Genomic DNA, 19,401 nt, shown 5'->3' with positions numbered 1-19,401 from the left:
AAATGTATCTCAAAACTAGCCTAAAAGTGCTTGAGACAACAACGCACGTCTAGAAAACCATCGAAGAACACTTCTGCCACCCTGTGGGGGGTGGAAAGTGAACATAGAACCTATTGTATTGATTGGCCTGTTCCTCTTCTGTGCGATAGTGGGCGCTGCGTACTTGTTTATGGAGAGACCATCTGCAAACTGTGGAATGTGCAGTGCAGGGATTAACCGCTTGGTGCAATTTTGCAAAAGTGTACACTGTGTGGATATGCTCATAGCTACGTATTACTAGAGGCTTTCAATACCTATCTGCATTTATAGAGATCTGCGTGCTTGTACAACCGCGGTTCACGTTTGGGAACCGCATGAAATCCTCGTTGACGTGGTCAGCAATCAGACATTTGGCGTCTCCTGACTGAACGACGGTAGCGCAATCTTATGACCACGGCGTACTAGTTAACAATTTTGCGTAATAGCTAGTTATTCTCAACTTTAATTTACTGCAAAATTGAAACAGTCCGGCTCCAAGATGTCAGTAGCGGGCTTCAAGAAGCAGTTTTATAAAGCCAGCCAGGTTAGCGAACAACTTTCCTCCCCTCAGAATAACTGTTACTGTAGCTAGTAAACATAGCTAGGTAGCATGTGGCCAGCTAGTTAACTTATCTAGTTACTTTTTATACACTTCTGAAGTTCTGTAATAGTATTTGTTTGCATGTCCGTCTATAACTAACACATTGGTTTAAATAAGTATTAACTAATGTTATAGCTATAACGTTAGCAATCAACGGGTTCAAGATAAAGTAATAGTTTGCTAAATTAACTAGCTAACGTTAGCTTGCATTTACTTGTATGCGTGTCTTAGCGGGCTAAATAGTTCTCTTGATAGTTATTTAGCTACTTCCCTTACACACTAGTTAGACAAACATTCTTAAGAAAAGAAAATAGTAAGCTACCTATGTCATTATGATTTCATTTGCCTTTCATTTGATTTAATTTGCCTTTCAAAATAATGCCTTGATAAACTTGACAGTTAAGTTAACGTTTAGCCAGCTAATTAGCTACTTTTTGTGTGCTTAGAATCACCAAGAAACACCTTTTTCAGGTATCCAATCCTAGTGCACAGCTGGGATACCTAGTCTCCCGTTAGCTACACAGTGCATGTGTCAAGGCTTTCACTCAACAGGCATGCTAGGGGTGGATGCACACCTTAAAGTAACACATTTGTCCTACAATGCCAGGGGTATTCAACTCTTGCCCTGCGAGGTCCGGCGCATGCTGGTTTTCTGTACTACCAAAAATAATTAATTGCACACAGTCTGGTGTCCCAGGTCTAAATCAGTCCCTGATTAGAGGGGAACAATGGAAAAATTGCAGTAACTGTCTTCGATGTCCAGAGTTGTTTGAAGGCACTAGGTTATGTATGCCCTGGGGATATTGATTTTGTGTAGCTTGGTGTTGGTAGTAACTGCCTTGTATGGCATAGGAAATCTCTTTTATAAAAGTATTGATCAAATAATACATTTTTACACATTGTTTCTCTTCTGTAGTTAATTTCATTTTTTTTTTTTTATCCTCAGTTTAGTTGGAGCCCTCCCTGTCAGATCTCAGTTCTGGTTGCTGATTATTAAAATAGACTTTTGAGTCACTCTTCCTGCTGATCTCTGCAGAAAATCCATTTGCTTTCTACCCCGACTTCCTGTTAGGAGCAAGTGTAGATCCCCGTAGGCGAGAGAAAGTGGGAAAAGAGTCAATCCATTGGGAAGATGGAAATAAAGTGCAAGAGAAAATGGAGAGGCAGAACTGCAGTGTTTGTGTGTGCATGTGCATGTTTTACAGGGGGTGAAGAGAGATGAACGAGGCAATGCTTTCCCAGATTGGATTGGACTGCAATGCAGTTGCAGTTTCTTGCCAAACTCCATAGGAGTCAATAATGCCAGATGACAACAATAAATTACGCTCCCCTGCAAGGCACAAAATAACATGCTTATTCAGAGCATGCAGGGACGTTACTACCAATGATGGCATGTGATTGGAAATAGGCCTAATTGTAGGATTATTATTGTTTTTTCAACAGCACTTTTTTCTGCTCTTATGGAATGCAGGAAGTTGGCTTTAGATAATATGCAGCACCCCACACGCCCATGTTTTTTTAACTTACTGCCCCCCTTACTTTGACACATTTCCAAAACATGGCCTAAACGTTCAACTTGTTTACACACATGCACCATGTATCATAGATAATACTTAATCTGACTTAATATCTGAATGAAATGCCTTTCATTGTCCTGCACTAGCAGCATACTTTGCAATATGTACAGGGAAGTTGGTGGGAATGTTAGAGGAAATGGTGGGTCAGAGTGGAGTCTGCAGATGGCTGATCCTATCATATTCACTCACAAGGGAGTGGTTAACTGAAGGATCATATGCAGCTCAAAAGGTTAAAGGGATACTTCAGGATTTTGGCAGAGGCCCTTTATCTACTTCCCCAGAGTCAGATGAACTCATGGATAGTATTTTTCTGCATAATCTCACATAGGTCTATTAGCAAAATACATACTTCATGATCCAAATGTATAGGTGTATCATGTCTATTTTGCCAGCAGTGTTACGAAGTCCTTCACTGCCTTTTCCCTTCAGGGTCAGTAGGGCCAGTGTGTGATCCATTCAGGTGTCAGACAGTTATGAGATCTTTTTCTATAATGTTGTGTAAAAGGAGAAAGCCTGGCAGTGGTTGGCCCATTGTTAAGGAGGCAGCTGACTCACTACAGCTGACTCACAGCTGTCTCTCTCCCAATAAATTACAATCACACCATTCTCTGTAAAAGAGATGCTATTTTCAGGCGTCAGTGTTGTGCTCTCCTCCCTCGTTATCTAGCTAGCAGTAGCCGGCACGTATGTGGCCTTGTGTGTTTGCCTCACTGCATAACTAAAATGTGACTACATTTCTCTTTGTGAAGATTTCTATTAAATAAAGCTACCGCTATATCTTTTTCAGGAGGAGATTTACGCGTTACTTTCAAGACAATCTGTGGCGGTTATGTAGTTTTTAAATATATACTAAATATATAAAACATTCAGCTGTAGGGTTACTTTTTCAAAATGTATTTTTGTGAATGTCTTTTTTATATTGTTTTTATTCAAATGTATTTTTATTTTAAATATATATTTTTTTACCTTTTATTTAACTAGGCAAGTCAGTTATAAAAAAAATATTATTTACAATGACGGCCTACACCGGCCAAACCCGGATGACGCTGGGCCAATTGTGCGCCGCCCTATGGGACTCCCAATCACAGCCGGTTGTGATACAGCCTGGATTCGAACCAGGGTATCTGTAGTGACGCCTCTAGCACTGAGATGCAGTACCTTAGACCGCTGCGCCACTCATTATTCCCCTCAACATATTTTAGGCCTATGAAAGCACAGCCACCATCCATGTTTTGCCACAGTAGCAGTTTTGTGGCTAGCAAGAGCTGAACACACCATTTCCCCACCTGTTGGTGTAAAGCAAACACATTTTTATGGGCTAACACCATTGCCTTAGACACTGATTTTATTAGCTCTTGCACTGTCATTGTGGCTCCTCTTCGTCCCCACTCAGATTCCTCTATATGAGTCACTTTCCCCATCCCTCAGTCAGTGGACTTTCTACCCCAGATACTGTGTATGTTTAGATGATCCATTCTCTGGCTTACACGTTATGTGGGGAATCGGTAGCGCGGCATGCACAGGAAGTCAGCACTCTATTTGCTGGGTGTCCATTTCTACTCGTCAGATCTGACACTCACTGTAAAAGCAGTGTACACGTCTGTAGCAACAACTGGTACTATGAAGTACATACACTGAACAAAATTTAAAACGCAACATGCTAGATTTTACTGAGTTACAGTTGATGTAATTAAATCAGTCAATGTAAATTAATTCATTAGGTCGTAATCTATGGATTTCACATGACTGGGAATACAGATATGTATCTGTTGGTCACAGATACCTTTTAAAAGATATGGGCGTGGATCAGAAACTGGAACATGCTGTTGTACACCTTGATCCAGAGTATCCCAACCAAATGTTTCATATTTTGGTGTACAGATCCTTGCAACATGGAGCCATGCATTATCATGCTGAAACATGATGTGATGGCAGCAGGTGAATGGCACGACAATGGGCCCAGGATCTTGTCACAGTATCTCTGCATTAAAATTTCCATCAATAAAATGCAGTTGTTGTCTGTAGCTTATGCCTGCCCATGCCATAACCCCACCGCACTCTGTTCACAACGTTGACATCAGCAAACCGCTCGCACACGTCTGTCATCTGCCCGGTACAGTTTACAGTGGATTCATCCTTGAATAGCACACTTCTCCAGCGTGCCAGTGGCCATTGAAGGTGAGCTTTTACCAACTGAAGTTACGACGCCGAACTGCAGTCAGGTCAAGACCCTGTGGAGGAGGACGAGCACACAGAGTAGCTTCCCTCAGACAGATTCTACAGTTTGTGCAGGAAATCGGTTGTGCAAACCCAGAGTTTCATCAGTTGTCCGGGTGGCTGGCCTCAGACGACCCTGCAGGTAAAGGAGCCGGGTGTGGAGGTCCTGGGCGGGCGTTGTTACACGTGGTCTGCAGTTGTGAGGCAGATTGGAAGTACTACCAAATTCTCTAAAACAACATTGGAGGCGGCTTTTGGTAGAGAAATTAACATTAAATTATCTGGCAACAGCTCTGGTGGACATTCCTGCAGTCAGTATGCCAATTGTACGCTCCCTCAACTTGAGACATCTATGGCATTCTGTTGTGTGATGACAATTACACATTTTAGTGTCCTTTTATTGTCCCCAGCACAAGGTGCACCTGTGTAATGATCATGCTGTTTAATTCGCTTCTTGATATGCCACACCTGTCAGGTGGATGGATTATATTGGCAAAGGAGAAATGCTCCGTGCGTATGGAACATTCCTGGGATCTTTTATTTCATCCCTTGAAACATGGGACAAACACTTTACATGTTGCGTTTATATTTTTTATCACCCCCATGTGGTTTGTATTAATGGGCACAGAATGTACCAATCGTGTCCTCCCCCCTGAAGTATATAGGTGTAACTCATTTTTAACTGTTTCAGTAAGTAAAACCAAATGCTACATCATGTCAGTAAGTTTACTCTCACCAACCTCACTTTCTGTGACTATAGTGAATGTTAATCAAATCAAATGTTATTTGTCACATGCGCCGAATACAACAGGTGTAGACCTTACAGTGAAATGCTTACTTACAAGCCCTTAACCAACAATGCTTTAAGAAGTTAAGGAAAAAAGTGTTAAGTAAAAAGTAACAAATCATTAAACAGCAGCAGTAAAATAACAATAGCGAGGCTATATACAGGGGGTACCGCTACAGAGTCAATGTGCGGGGGCACCGGTTAGTCGAGGTAATATGTACATGTAGATAGAGTTAGTGACTATGCATAAATAATAAACAGAGATTAGCAGCAGCGTAAAAGAGGGGTCTGGGTAGCCCTTTGATTAGCTGTTCAGGAGTCTTATGGCTTGGGGGTAGAAGCTGTTAAGAAGCCTTTTAGACCCAGACTTGGCACTCCGGTACCGCTTGCCATTGTAACGGATGTGAAATGGCTAGCTAGTTAGCGGTGGTGTGCGCTAATAGCCTTTCAATCGGTGACGCCACTTGCTCCTTGAAGTAGTGGTTCCCCTTGCTCTGCAAGAGCCGCGGCCTTTGTGGAGCGATGGGTAACGATGCTTCGTGGGTGACTGTTGTTGATGTGTGCAGAGGGTCCCTGGTTCGCGCCCGGGTCGAGGGGACGGACGTAAAATTAAACTGTTACATTGATGCCTGTCTCTTATACACATCTAGATGTGTATAAGAGACAGCTCCGGAAAGGGGGGTGAGTGTAACGGATGTAAAATGGCTAGCTAGTTAGCGGTGGTGCGCGCTAATAGCGTTTCAATTCAGTTACGTCACTCGCTTTGAGACCTTGAAGTAGTGGTTCCCCTTGCTCTGCAAGGGCCGCGGCTTTTGTGGAGCGATGGGTAACGATGCTTCGTGGGTGTCAGTTGTTGATGTGTGCAGAAGGTCCCTGGTTTGCGCCCGGGTCGATGGGACGGACGTAATGTTAAACTGTTACATTGATGCTGTTGACCCGGATCACTGGTTGCTGCGGAAAAGGAGGAGGTCGAAAGGGGGGTGAGTGTAACGGATGTAAAATGGCTAGCTAGTTAGCGGTGGTGCGCGCTAATAGCGTTTCAATTCAGTTACGTCACTCGCTTTGAGACCTTGAAGTAGTGGTTCCCCTTGCTCTGCAAGGGCCGCGGCTTTTGTGGAGCGATGGGTAACGATGCTTCGTGGGTGTCAGTTGTTGATGTGTGCAGAAGGTCCCTGGTTCGCTCCCAGGTCGGGGCGAGGTGACGGACTAAAGTTAAACTGTTACACCATGCGGTAGCAGAGAGAACAGTCTATGACTAGGGTGGCTGGAGTCTTTGACAATTTTTAGGGCCTTCCTCTGACACCGCCTGGTATAGAGGTCCCGGATGGCAGGAAGCTTGGCTCCAGTGATGTACTGGGCCGTACGCACTACCCTCTATAGTGCCTTGCGGTCGGAGGCCGAGCAGTTGCCATACCAGGCGGTGATGCAACCAGTCAGGATGCCCTCGATGGTGCAGCTGTAGAACCTTTTGAGGATCTGACGACCCATGCCAAATCTTTTCAGTCTCCTGATGGGGAATAGGCTTTGTCGTGCCCTCTTCACGACTGTCTTTGTGTGTTTGGACCATGATAGTTTGTTGGTGATGTGGACACCAAGGAACTTGAAGCTCTCAACCTGAAGTTAGAACAGTCCTACGGAGCCAGAGGGTATCATGTTTACCTCATACATACCACAGTTTATTACTGTAATCTAAAGGTAGGCGACCTGCTGCACTCACCAAGGTCCTATAGCCTAATTAGTCTACAATGTGACATTTGCACAAGGAAAGGCTTTCAATGATTATCTCTCTCCCAGGGCTGAGAGGTAGAAATGCAAATAGCCTATACTCCTCTTGTTAGAGTGAAGCCCCTCAGGCAGTGGGACAGGAGTAGTGGGTAGATGTTGTGCCTTGCCACTGGCAGTGTATGCTGCAGAACCGTCCCTTTGTCCCCACAGGCAGTTGTTTTTCTCCTGGTCATAACTGGGTTAGCTAGACCTCCCTAACATATTTAGGACTGACATGGCAGAAGGGAGAGAAATGTAGGCTACTTGAATGCCAAGGAATTTCCGGTAGCCTATGGGGAATGAAAAAGTATTCAAGCTCTTGGGATATGATGGGGAAGTTTTTAAACTGGGATGTCAGAATACAGTACGTAGCATAAAAAATGTTGAATGTGTATCCTAAAGTTTCTTTATAAAAGAGTGCATATACTTTCAATTAGCATAGCGGTGTACGTCACTTCAAAAACATTTAGGTATTGTCATTATAAAAAAATTACAAAATCCAGAAAGGGGTAGAATCCAGATATACAGTTTCCCTGTATGTTTTGTAGGGTGGGGACGATACCAGTATTGCGAAACTCGTTAGTGTCATGGCAAGGAAACAAAACATGAAGCGGATTTAACATCTTTAGAATAACAGCCCTAATGTTGGAAACAAACATCATTCAGAGTCACATGTATTTATATTCCAAGCTATAGCACACAATATTTTACATACAGCAGGTTTTTAAAGGACCAAAGAGTTTGGTCAGCTTTGTGTTTTAATTTTTGCCATGAAAAACTATTACAACACAGGTATCAAAGCACTGGCAGCTAGATTCATATGAAATCATATCGAGAGAGTGAAAATGTTATTGCATCACTGTGATGTTATGGTGTCATGGTCATCATATGGTACTTGCAGCAGGTCAAAGCTGAAATTGAGTTGGAATGTTGACGTTACTACATACTGTATTGTAGTCCCCCTATATATAGCCAAGTAGTGAAGTTGAGAGACATTTTATGAGGGAGGAACTGGGAAGCAAAACTGAGGGAGAGAAGTGCGGTAGAGAGAGGGCTTCTTTTTTTGTTGTAGGCCCTTTATCTACTTCCCCAGAGTCAGATGAACTCGTGTATACCATTTTTATGTCTGCATGCAGTTTGCAGGAAGTTGCTAACTAGCGTTAGCATGCTAGCAGATACCCATAGACTTCCAGTCATTATGCTAACGCTAGTTAGCATTGGCTCGCGACTACCTCTAACTTCCTTCATACTGGGCCGAGAGACATAAAAATGGTATCCACTAGTTCATCTAACTCTGGGGAAGTAGATATAGGGCCTCATTGCCAAAAGCCTGAAGTATCCCTTTAAAGTGCAGACATGTAAAGCAGTCTTTTTCCATAGGGGGGTAGATAGTGGGAGAAGGTAAACCTGTAGGCTACATTTAATGCTGGGTGGCCTGCACGTATTGGTGTCTTACACAACAAGTTCCAACATGTTGAACTGAATGTGAGAAATGTCCTATATCTGATGTTTACAGTTATGAGGTGATTCACTACCCTACGTACATGGTCGTTATAGAGGATCAAATATATTGTACAGGATTCCAGCATCTGGTCCTTTTACTGTATCGACATAATTCCACCTCAAATTCTGTACTGTAGGCTCCAGTGATTTACAATTGTCATATCCAGACAAGCCTGTATTTATTTCTGCACGGGTGTATCAGTGTGAGAATAAAGAAGAACTCTACTTTTGTTTCCTAGAGGGTTGTTTGATGGTGTCAGTCAGTACAGACTGATGTCAGTTAAGATTCAACTGTTACCTTCACGATTAGAACATTACTGTGTGAATGGCGGAACTGGCCAGCTGTATTTTCTGACAGCGTAAGAAAACGATCACATCTGTTGAGGGATCTTTCTGATTCTCTCTCAAGAACGGCATATGTATTGTGTAATAATGACGCTTTTCTCTCCCACTCTCTCTGTGCAGATGGTCAGTGAGAAGGTTGGCGGTGCAGAGGGAACGAAACTGGATGAAGACTTCAAAGATTTGGAAAGGGTATAATGCCTCTGACTGTACATGAATTACCGTTACCTGAAGTAGAGTAGTAAAGTTAGAATTCTATATATTAGGCAAATATATTTACAGGTTAACAGAATGGCATCAGGACAAAGGCTAATAAGTTAACACAACCAGACACACGTAGCCCAACAACACAGTGCATGAATAGATATGCCCTACAGTGTTACATAATGCAGTAGTGATGATGTTAATAATACAGTCTCGTTCACCTTACTTGCATATGACCATAGAGTCTAGACAACCATGCACTAGAAGGGAGTGTTGCATCATGCATAGCTGTGGACTGAAGTGAAGAGTCAGCTGTTAGTGAGCAGTCTGTTTGCACGCTGTGACAGTATGTCAGCATAGTATTCATAGGGGAGCCCTGTGAATAGATACATAGAGTGGCAGCGCACCTGCCTTTGCTGCTTCAGCCAACTGTCATGGAGTCCAGCAATCAACAGAAAAAGACGTCACTTAAGTGGTCTATTGTACACACCTGCACTGAATGAACTTTGGTTGTTTCACAAAGTCAGTTTCATTTAACAGTACAATTAGCGAAGTGACAATATTTCATCATCTTTTTCATTGCCTATTTGGAAACTAGTCTCATCGCAAATAAAAGATTTGGAAGAAATTAAAGGAAAGACATTGTGTTCCATATTTCGTTGTGGTTGTTAGTGACGTCCCCTCCCCTGTGTTTTATAGAAAGTAGATGTGACCAGCAAGGCTGTGGTGGAAGTCATATCTAAAACCTCAGAGTACCTGCAGCCTAACCCAGGTAAAGCAATGGACCAGAAAGGGATTCTTAGTGTCTTAATTAGACCTTCAATTAAAATGTATAGAAAGTGTGTAATTGGTGGTAAAAAAATTGATTTTGTACTATATCACAGATATAAGGTAGCTTGAACACAAGTCCTATAACTGCCACCTCTCCATCCCTCCCTCTCACTGTCTCCCTTTCTCCATCCCTCTCAGCGTCACGGGCAAAGCTGTCTATGTTGAACACTGTGTCTAAGATCAGAGGCCAGGTGAAGAACCCAGGCTATCCCCAAGCTGAGGGCCTGCTGGGAGAGTGTATGGTCAAGTACGGCCGGGACCTAGGGGAGGAAACCAACTTTGGTACGTTGTGTCTGTCAGTGCATAGATGGTATCTGTTTTGTGGAGTGGTGAATTTAATCACTTGTGACTCAGCGTCTGCTTTCGCTCTGTGTCAGGTGGGGCTCTAGTAGACGCGGGGGAGACCATGAAGAGGCTGGCGGAGGTGAAGGACTCTTTAGACATCGACGTCAAACAGAACTTCATTGATCCATTACAAAACCTGTGTGACAAGGACCTCCGAGAGATACAGGTACTGTATCACGTTACACGCTTATCTATCTGCTGCTAAAACCCCTGTCTTTGCCATCTCTCTAGTTTTAACTGAATGTGAGTTACATCACTCTCCTCATCTACCCAACTCTTCTCCTCTTCCTCCTCCCGTCCCGCAGCACCATCTGAAGAAGCTGGAGGGAAGGCGTCTGGACTACGACTATAAGAAGAAGCGCCAAGGGAAAATACCAGATGAGGAGCTGAGACAGGCCCTGGAGAAGTTCCACGAGTCTAAAGAGGTGGCTGAGATCAGCATGTACAACATACTGGAGACTGACGTAAGTAGTACCTGTCCGTAGGTGTGGGCCTGTCCCTTGATAACATTCACAATGTCAATGGGAATACCCAGCCTAGCATCAATCTGATGTTTATGATTTCATTATCGGTCTGATTGCTCAGTGACAGAGACCAGTTCCGTTGGGGGCAAGCGGTGCCATCTATGGGCTAAAGGTATTTTGTTCAATTAGATTTACTGTTTAAATCCACACTTCTCCACCATAACAAGAGTGTCACCTGCAGCATGAACCAACTTAGGTCAACATGAAATATCATCTATGTACAGCGTTAATCAGCTTTGTGGCCTATGTTAACTGTGGTTATCCCTACTCGCCCTTCTCTGGAGGGTTTAAAAAGGGTGTCCAATCAAAAACGCATCTTTTGACCAATGAGTAAAATAATGTTAATAGATAATCCTCTAAGAAAACCAATGGTCCTAACCTCTTGCTTGGCTACCCAGACTCCTTGCTCCTGCCAAACGCTACGCCATGCCCACGGATGTTAGTTGCTTCTCCGTAGTGAGTCATGATCTGAGTCCCGACACTTCACCAAATGTGAACACATTCGAGGCCGTGATTGGTCCGGAACCGATGTGTTGGGCCAGAACACAATCGCTGACGACTTTGTTTTGTACAACACCCCTCATCACCACAAATGACTTCAATGGTGGCAGTCTTAGACTAAAGTAATCTGAGTATACAAAACATTAAGAACACCTGCTCTTTCCATGACATAGACTGACCAGGTGAACCCAGGTGAAAGCTATGTTCCCTTATTGATGTTGTTAAATCCACTTCAATCAGTGTAGATGAAGAGAAGGAGACAGGTTAAAGAAGGATTTTTAAGCCTCGATACAATTGAGACAATGATTGTGTATGTGTGCCATTCAGAGGGTGAATGTGCAAGACAAAAGATTTAAATCCTTTGAGCGGGGTATGGTTTGTGTCAAGAACTGCAACGCTGCTGGGTTTATCATGCTCAATAGTTTCCCGTGTGTATCAAGAATGGTCCACCACCCAAAGGACATCCAGCCAACCTGACACAACTGTGGGAAGTATTGGTGATGCCTACAGTGCCTTCGGAAAGTATTCAGACCCGTTTACTTTTTCCACATTTTGTTAGATTACAGCCTTATTCTAAAATTGATTAAATCTTTTTTTTACCTCATCAATCTACACACAACACCCCATAATAACAAAGCAAAAACAGGTTTTTAGAAATTTGAGCTTTTTTATAAAATATATAAAACTGAAATATCACATTTACGTACTATAAGTATTCAGACCCTTTACTCAGTACTTTGTTTGGCAGAGATTACAGCCTCGAGTCTTCTTGGGTATGACGCTACAAGCTTGGCATACCTGTATTTGGGTAGTTTCTCCCATTCTTCCGTGCAGATCCTCTCAAGCTTTGTCAGGTTGGGTGGGGAGCATTGCCGCACAGCTATTTTCAGGTCTCTCCAGAGATGTTCGATCGGGTTCAAGTCCGGGCTCTGGCTGGGCCACTCAAGGACATTCAGAGACTTGTCCCAAAGCCACTCCTGCATTGTTTTGGCTGTGTGCTTAGAGTCGTTGTCTTGTTGGAAGGTGAACCGTCACCCCTGTCTGAGGTCCTGAGCACTCTGGGGACGGTTTTCATTAAGGATGATGCTGCCACCACCATGCTTCACCGTAGGGATGGTGCCAGGTTTCCACCAGACGTGACGCTTGGCATTCAGGCCAAAGAGTTCAATCTTGGTTTCATCAGAACATAGAATCTTGTTTCTCATGGTTTGAAAGTCTTTAGGTGCCTTTGGCAAACTCCAAGCGGGCTGTCATGTGCCTTTTACCAAGGAGTGGCTTCCGTCTGGCCACTCTACCATAAATCCTTGATTGGTGGAGTGCTGCAGAGATGGTTGTCCTTCTGGAAGGTTCTCCCATCTCCACAGAAGGAACTCTAGAGCTCTGTCAGAGTGACCATCTGGTTCTTGAGCACCTCCCTGACCAAGGCCCTTCTCCCCCGATTGCTCAGTTACCCGGGCATACAGCTCTAGGAAGAGTCTTGGTGGTTCCAATCTTCTTCCTGTACCCCTTCCATGTGTTCTTGGGGACCTTCAATGCTGCAGAAATGTTTTGGTACCCTTCACCAGATCTGTGCCTCGACACATCCTGTCACAGAGCTCTACAGACAATTCCTTCAACCTCATGTCTTGGTTTTTGTTCTGACATGCATTGTCAACTGTGGGAACTTATACAGACAGGTGTGTGCCTTTCCAAATCATGTCCAATCAATAGAATTTACCACAGGTGGACTCCAATCAATTTGTAGAAACATCTCAAGGGTGGTTAATGGAAACAGGATGTACCTGAGCTCAATTTTGAGTCTCATAGCAAAGGGTCCTCTTTTTTTAAAAATATATAAATTAGCAAATAGTTATTAAAAACTTGTTTTCGCTTTGTAATTATGAGGTATTGTGTGTAGGTTGCTGAGGATTTTTATTTATTAAATCCATTTTAGAATAAGGCTGTAATGTAACAAAATGTGGAAAAAGTCAAGGGGTCTGAATACTTTCCAAATGCACTGTCAATCTGGCTTCTATACAGCCWCTGCATGACAGACAGCCCATCTCAGTATGGAGCAGCAGTTCCACAATGCATGTAGACCTATCATCTCATCATGGTCACTTTTTTTCTTGTGACAGGTAGGCCTACATTTGCTGCAGATTAGCCTATGTTGCAGTAATTTACCCATCCAACTGGCTTTAGGGAGTCACCTTGTTTTTTAATTGTAAAGAAAATATATTTTTTCATTGCAGCTGCAGAGTTTAAAAACAGCCTATCACTCGAATATTGTTGCTTTAAATCAGTGCAAGCGCGAGGACTCTCGTGCAGTCAACTCCATTAAAATAGCATCCAAAATAGATAATCCTGTTCTAGAGTGATACAGTATATAGCCCTACATATAGATGTCCTAGGCTACCTCTTTCAGGTAATACATTCAATGCAGTATTAGCCTTTTATATTAGGCTAATTAATGATGGGTTATGCATAATAAGCTTCTAACTTATAGCCTCTGTCTCTTGCGCAATACGCAAGCTCCTGTGCTCTGCTGGCCTCTCTCATTAAATACCGCTCTTTAGCTCTTGGAGTACCATGTAGAAAAGGCTAGACTAGAATAGCTTGCTGGAAATAATTTTTGTAGCATTTCTTTATTAGGTTACGACATTAGGTTAGGTTTGACTTTTTGATATATATTAGAGAAAGATCACGCTGAACGATTCAGAAGATGAATAATCATATTTGTCTTGGTAAAATGTATTTCATAACTTTTTGTTTATCTAATTTACAGTACTGCTCTCACTTACCATTAGACAGATTACACATTAACCACAGTGTGATACTGGGTATCCAGGGGAATGCCATTGTTATTACTCATGTGTGTATCAAGTGTGACCATGGGCTGGGTCATTGTGCGTGTATCTCTGTGTACGTGACTGAGTGCATGCTTGTATCTCTGTTTGTGTGTGAGTGTGTACAGTCAGTAACCATAGCCTGCTCTCTGTGTGTGTCTCTGTGCAGATAGAACAGGTGAGCCAGCTGTCGTCTCTGGTGGAGTCCCAGCTGCAGTACCACAGACAGGCCACACAGATCCTGGATGAGCTCTCTGACAAACTGAGGGACAGGTACATAATGCAGCAGCCTCCATCTCTATCCCTAACCTTTCTTCCCTGCTCAATCACTGCAAGTTATGTGTCCAAAGTGTCGTCATACAGATACAGTAGGCCCACTCACCAACCCCTTCTCCCTGTCTAGTCATAACAATCATGTGTGTCCTTTCCATATCTGTGTCAATGTGTTCTCCTGTGAATCTGAAACAACACATTCAAGGCCCTCAATCACAGAGCGTACAGTACACACTGGTTGACCTTGTGTACATTTTGAGTTCTTGATTTTTTACAGCCAGTAAGCCTACTTGCCTAGCAGTTAAGAGCGTTGCGACAGTAATTGAAAAGGTCGCTGGTTCGAATCCCTGAGCCGACTAGGTGAAACATCTGTCTGTGCCCTTGAGCAAGGCACTTAACCCTAATTGCTCCTGTAAGTCCCTCTGGATAAGCGTAATTGCTAAATGACAAATATGTCAAATGTTCTATTTTTAACATTGAGTCAACAAACAGAAATGAACTTTGGTCTCTGGACCTGCTGGGTTGATCTAACTCTCTTTCTCTTCAGGATGAACGAGGCCCAGAACCGACCACGCCGCGAGTATACGCCCAAGCCCAAACCCATCTTTGACTTTGGAGAATGTGACAACCAATCAACCAATGGTGGCTACACGACCTCCGTTGCAACACCATCCTCCCGCAACTCAGGTAACACAGTTGGACCATGCTACCTACAGTGTACATCAGCTCATCAAAGAGAAGGCCATTTATTTCAATCTTATTCTACTACTGCAGCCAGTTTTGAGGTTCACTCACACTGAGTCTGCAGTGTAGTATGACTGTGTGTTTGTTGAAGGATGAGGTGTGCGTGTGTGGAGATAATGAACAGGAGGGGGGTGCTGTCAGCTGGTTGCCCTTGTTTCCTTTTGACCTTGTTTTTCTCTTCCTATGACATCATCAGAGCTACACTTCCTCCACGCCAGATTGTCATTTCAGAAAACCAGATGTGAGTCAGAGAGTGAGAGTGTTTGTCAGAGAGATGGCAGCCAAGCTACCTGTATGAAATGGTTGATGCAATACTATCAGTGAGCCAAGTGTCAAATCAAAAAGCTCTCGACTTGGAAGTTCTGTGATTGAACTGATCCATCATCTTGTACACATGATATTTGAGAAATGTATAATTTGATTTGGTTCTTCATTGGGTTTGGTTGTTTCTCTGGTTTAAATGTTTACCAGAATTGTTTTTAGATATGAAGCCTAGAGCTTTTTGATTGACACCATTTAATGACCTGCAGTGAATGCAATAGTACCATTGGACTAAACCCACTCCATATTGTCAGCTGGATCATTGTCACATACAGATAGCTGGTGTAACTGTAAAGCTTATTCTAGATGATACTAACTACATTCACCGTCACGCTGGTAAATAAACGGGTTGAATAAGGATAGAGATATGATACATCTTTGGGTTAGTTGTATCTCTGGAAGTCTCCTAGATTTATGGGGAGGGGATGTGTTGTGTTCAACAATGAAAGTGAATCTCCCAGGCAGAGACTGTGATGGATCCCTCCCCATATCCACTGTACCATGCCCTGTGGGGTAAACTGACACAAAGAGGAAATTGTTTTYAGACAAAAAGCCTGGTGTGTGGATAGAGCCATGGCCATGACTGCCTGAGCTCTGAGAGAGAGGGAGGGATGGAGAGGAGGAGCAGGGCAGTGTCTCACAGAGAGGATGCAAAACATTGGGATTGGGACACCCATCAGTGTGTGGTCAACTACTTTTGCGTGTGTGTTGTGAGACTGACCGACATGTGTGTTCCACTCTATGAGTCATAGACAGACTTCCTGTACCCCTCCAGTCCTAGCCACTGTAGTCCCCCAACCCTTGCAGGCCCCAGCTAAGAACAACACAGGACTATATGGAGGGGGCCAGGTCATCTCTCCATCACTCAGCGTCTTGTCTCTCACTAACACTGTCTGAGCCTGCAGTGTGATAATATCCCAGCCCAGCCACCCAAATACTCAAACTGCAGTGTGAATCACAAACTAACAAACAGGGTGCCGTGTGAACCTAAAACCACAATCAGTCTGACACTGTTCCAGCTCTGTCAGCCAGCCGAAAGAAGGAGGGAGGGACAGAGAGTGGACATGGGACTGGTCTGCCAGGGATGTACACTCTTTCAACCTTCTCTCCCCCTGTTATCCACCCCTTTCTCCTCCTCTCTTTCTCCTCTTTCTGTCATTCAGTCTCAGAACAGCCGTCCTGTAAGGCCCTGTTTGACTTTGACCCAGAGAACGAGGGAGAGCTGGGCTTCAAGGAGGGCGACATCATCACCCTGACCAATCAGATCGATGAGAACTGGTACGAGGGCATGCTGCATGGTCAATCAGGATTCTTCCCTCTCAACTACGTGGAAATCGTCGTCCCCCTAACACATTAAGGAGTGCTGTACAGAGTACATGAGAGAGATGGAGGGAACGGGAGAGTGAGGGAGGGAATGAGGAGCCAGTTAACAGATTATAGAGTCTTTGTCCTCATCTTTACCATCATCGCCATCATCACAGACGTACTTGTACTCTTTGTCACTTTGTCATCTTGACGTTTGAAGGAAGGACATTGGAAGATGGTGGTTTCTCGCATTCCAGTTTTGAGAAAGAGAGATTTGAATATGACCCCCGCTGCCCCCCAAGCAAAAATAAATACGGACAGACGGACACAGACATGAAGAACCGAACTAAATCAGACTTAATGTTTTAAAGTAATGTTTTCTGTCAACCACAGATATCCCAATAGAAAGGGAAGTTTCAAATGAAATGAATTTAGAATTGAAAAGTTCAAAATCAATTATTTAACGTTAAATTACATACAGGTAAGCAGCAGAATACATTTACATCGGCAGTTTAGCTGGTTCTGACTCTGTAAAAACTGTACAACTTGTAAAGCCTTACTTGCATAACTACAGACATTTTTTAAGTAATTTGTCACATTCAAAGTTTCTGTAGGTCCCACATTTCAGTATGGACTCTGGTGAATACTTGAGTCCCTATTTCCAAGGCAAGTATGTCAGACACACTGCAACTGCACAGCCTTTCCAAATGATGGATTTTGACTGGACGTCTCTTGGAGCCCCCTGCCGGCCAGGCTTAGACAACCACTCCCCTCCTCAGTAAACAACTACAGTAATGCCTTGTAGTTATGATCCATTTACAGTCAGTAGATTTACAACGCTATGTACATCCTGTATGCCTGAGCCACAGGAGAGCTTGAAGGGCCTCAGTCATTGTTTAGTTTTGCAATGGTGTGTATTTGATTTGTTTTGGTTTCAGCCTTGTTTATTGTTTTTTAATGTACAGCTAAACTGTTAAATTGCACCTTGGTCCTCAAATGAGATTTTTGCTGTACGTATGAGAGCCTGTAAGTTTTGTTTAGTTATAGGCCTCTACTGAGACAGAAGCCCCTGAGGAGAACACTAGACCCAAAGTCAAACACTAACATTTAGAAGAAACCGCTTTCCCCAGGGATGGGCTTCTGCACATTTAGTGACGTTAGCAACATACGAAGCCTGTGTGTTTTACTTTTCCTCGCTGTCTCATCATCTGTTCAATAGAGGAAACACATGCCACATAGAATAGAGTACATGGTGTTGGGTTTTAGCTGTCATAGTACCCGTCTGTCTGTCCCAGTGCCTCCATAAATGACAATGCTGCTGGCGGCGTTGTGTGTGTGTGTAACTGAACATCTTTTGGATCAGTAAATCCCATTCATTCACGTCAGTCACTTTCTTCCTGTATTTAGTATTATTTACTACTCCGTTGATTATCATACTCCTCGCTGGGTCTCTTAGGATGGGTTGGGTTCTATTCTGGAGTTGGTATGTGTGCTGCTGGACAGGACTGCATAGGGCGTCAAATACAGTAAATACTGAATGAGGGAAAGACAGGTTAGTGATGCAGAACAGGACAAAAAGGGAAAAGGAATAATATATAGCAGAAGTCTTATTTTATTTGTGATGATTGTTCTGTTAGGAAAAGCCCCTACTACCAAGATGCATACTATCAGCGCTAAGAGACCCTCCACAATTGATAGTTGTGGAGGCGATGTGATTGAGTCGCACTTGCTGCAGTGCACTCTTTCATTCACATATTCCTCTCCCCTCAGTGTTGAGGTCCAGGCTACTTTCAATGGTTATGAGTTTAAGCTACTCTTCTCTGCTCCAGGCTGCTCCCTCCATCCACCACTCTGCTCTGTCACAACACCTCACTCTGGTGTTAGATTTCTTCCATACGTTTACAGTCCTGCTTGTAGTTCATTTCAATGGGAGAGTGGAGTGATGGACTGGTTAAGAGCAACTTGGTGCTGACAATCACACTAAACACAAGTCCAGAACCAACAGAGAATCCATAGTTAGGGGTGCTTCAGTGCCGTTGGGAAAGGAAGGAATAATACTACCAACCAAAATAACCAAGCTACTTACAATGGTCATACATTTCTGTACCAAGGGTTCTGTTGCCATTTCCAGCCTTGGCACTTTGCGGTGTACATACATTTGTGCATGTCTTTGTGTCACACTACACTTTTTAAAAAGGGTTATTTCTGTCTAATCAGTTGGAGTACCAGAATTCTCTTTAAAAACTAAAGGTCGTTCTTGCATTCAATAGTATTATTTTTTATATACGAAACCTTAATACTTGTTATTAATCTTTGCATGTAGGTCTATTCAATACATTGTAAATGTATGTATTTTAGTTGAAGCTTTCTTTTTACTTTTGGTATGTCATTTTAGTATGGTATGTCAAATTTAACTGCAATATCTTGTCATGTATTATCAAAATATTTGTACTTGCTTTGTCTCGTTTCCCCCTTCTACCATCTTTGTATAAATAAATGGAGAAAAAAAAGCATTCTGCACTGAGTGTATGGAATGTTTTGGTAATAAAATGCTCAACTTATACTGCCTGGATGCCAAAATGTTAATGCATGTAAAGAGGGTGGATTTTACACTAATGATTATTTTTACCTTTGTTTTTGGCTTGTAATGTTGAATAGGTTGTTGGGACGAAAGTTGGCCGTGTAGCTCTTTCCAAAGCACCAACACAGACAAACACAG

At 43.1% G+C, this 19,401-nt stretch overlaps 1 protein-coding gene across 2 annotated transcripts; it reads left to right on the top strand.

Annotated features, from left to right (window-relative positions):
• The first annotated feature begins 383 nt into the window (after positions 1-383).
• sh3gl1b (SH3-domain GRB2-like 1b) lies at positions 384-16,971 on the top strand. 2 transcript variants are annotated; one of them, XM_024003834.2, is made up of 10 exons: positions 384-562; positions 8,933-9,001; positions 9,713-9,785; positions 9,983-10,126; positions 10,222-10,355; positions 10,495-10,653; positions 14,209-14,312; positions 14,860-14,999; positions 15,253-15,297; positions 16,541-16,829. In XM_024003834.2, the coding sequence occupies exons 1-10, from the start codon at positions 518-520 to the stop codon at positions 16,732-16,734; spliced, it is 1,107 nt and encodes a 368-aa protein (XP_023859602.1). In that variant the 5' UTR covers positions 384-517; the 3' UTR covers positions 16,735-16,829. The 2 variants fall into 2 exon arrangements, with proteins under 2 accessions (XP_023859602.1, XP_023859604.1); XM_024003836.2 differs by lacking the exon at positions 15,253-15,297 and having other exon boundaries at positions 16,541-16,971.
• Positions 16,972-19,401: the final 2,430 nt, after the last annotated feature.

The sequence above is a fragment of the Salvelinus sp. IW2-2015 genome, linkage group LG16 (assembly GCF_002910315.2).
Source record: "Salvelinus sp. IW2-2015 linkage group LG16, ASM291031v2, whole genome shotgun sequence".
In the NCBI taxonomy this organism is placed as follows: Eukaryota; Metazoa; Chordata; class Actinopteri; order Salmoniformes; family Salmonidae; genus Salvelinus; species Salvelinus sp. IW2-2015.
The sequence above is the reverse complement of the archived record's forward strand: the minus strand, read 5'-3'. Positions and strand labels throughout refer to the sequence as shown.

What these genes read in the sequence shown, in the direction of transcription:
- sh3gl1b (XM_024003834.2), top strand. Translation starts at nt 518, where the DNA reads ATGTCAGTAGCGGGCTTCAAGAAGCAGTTTTATAAAGCCAGCCAG. An exon ending in ACTTCAAAGATTTGGAAAGG is followed by an intron (nt 9,002 to 9,712) that starts GTATAATGCCTC and finishes TGTGTTTTATAG; the next exon opens with AAAGTAGATGTGACCAGCAA. An exon ending in AGGGGAGGAAACCAACTTTG is followed by an intron (nt 10,127 to 10,221) that starts GTACGTTGTGTC and finishes GCTCTGTGTCAG; the next exon opens with GTGGGGCTCTAGTAGACGCG.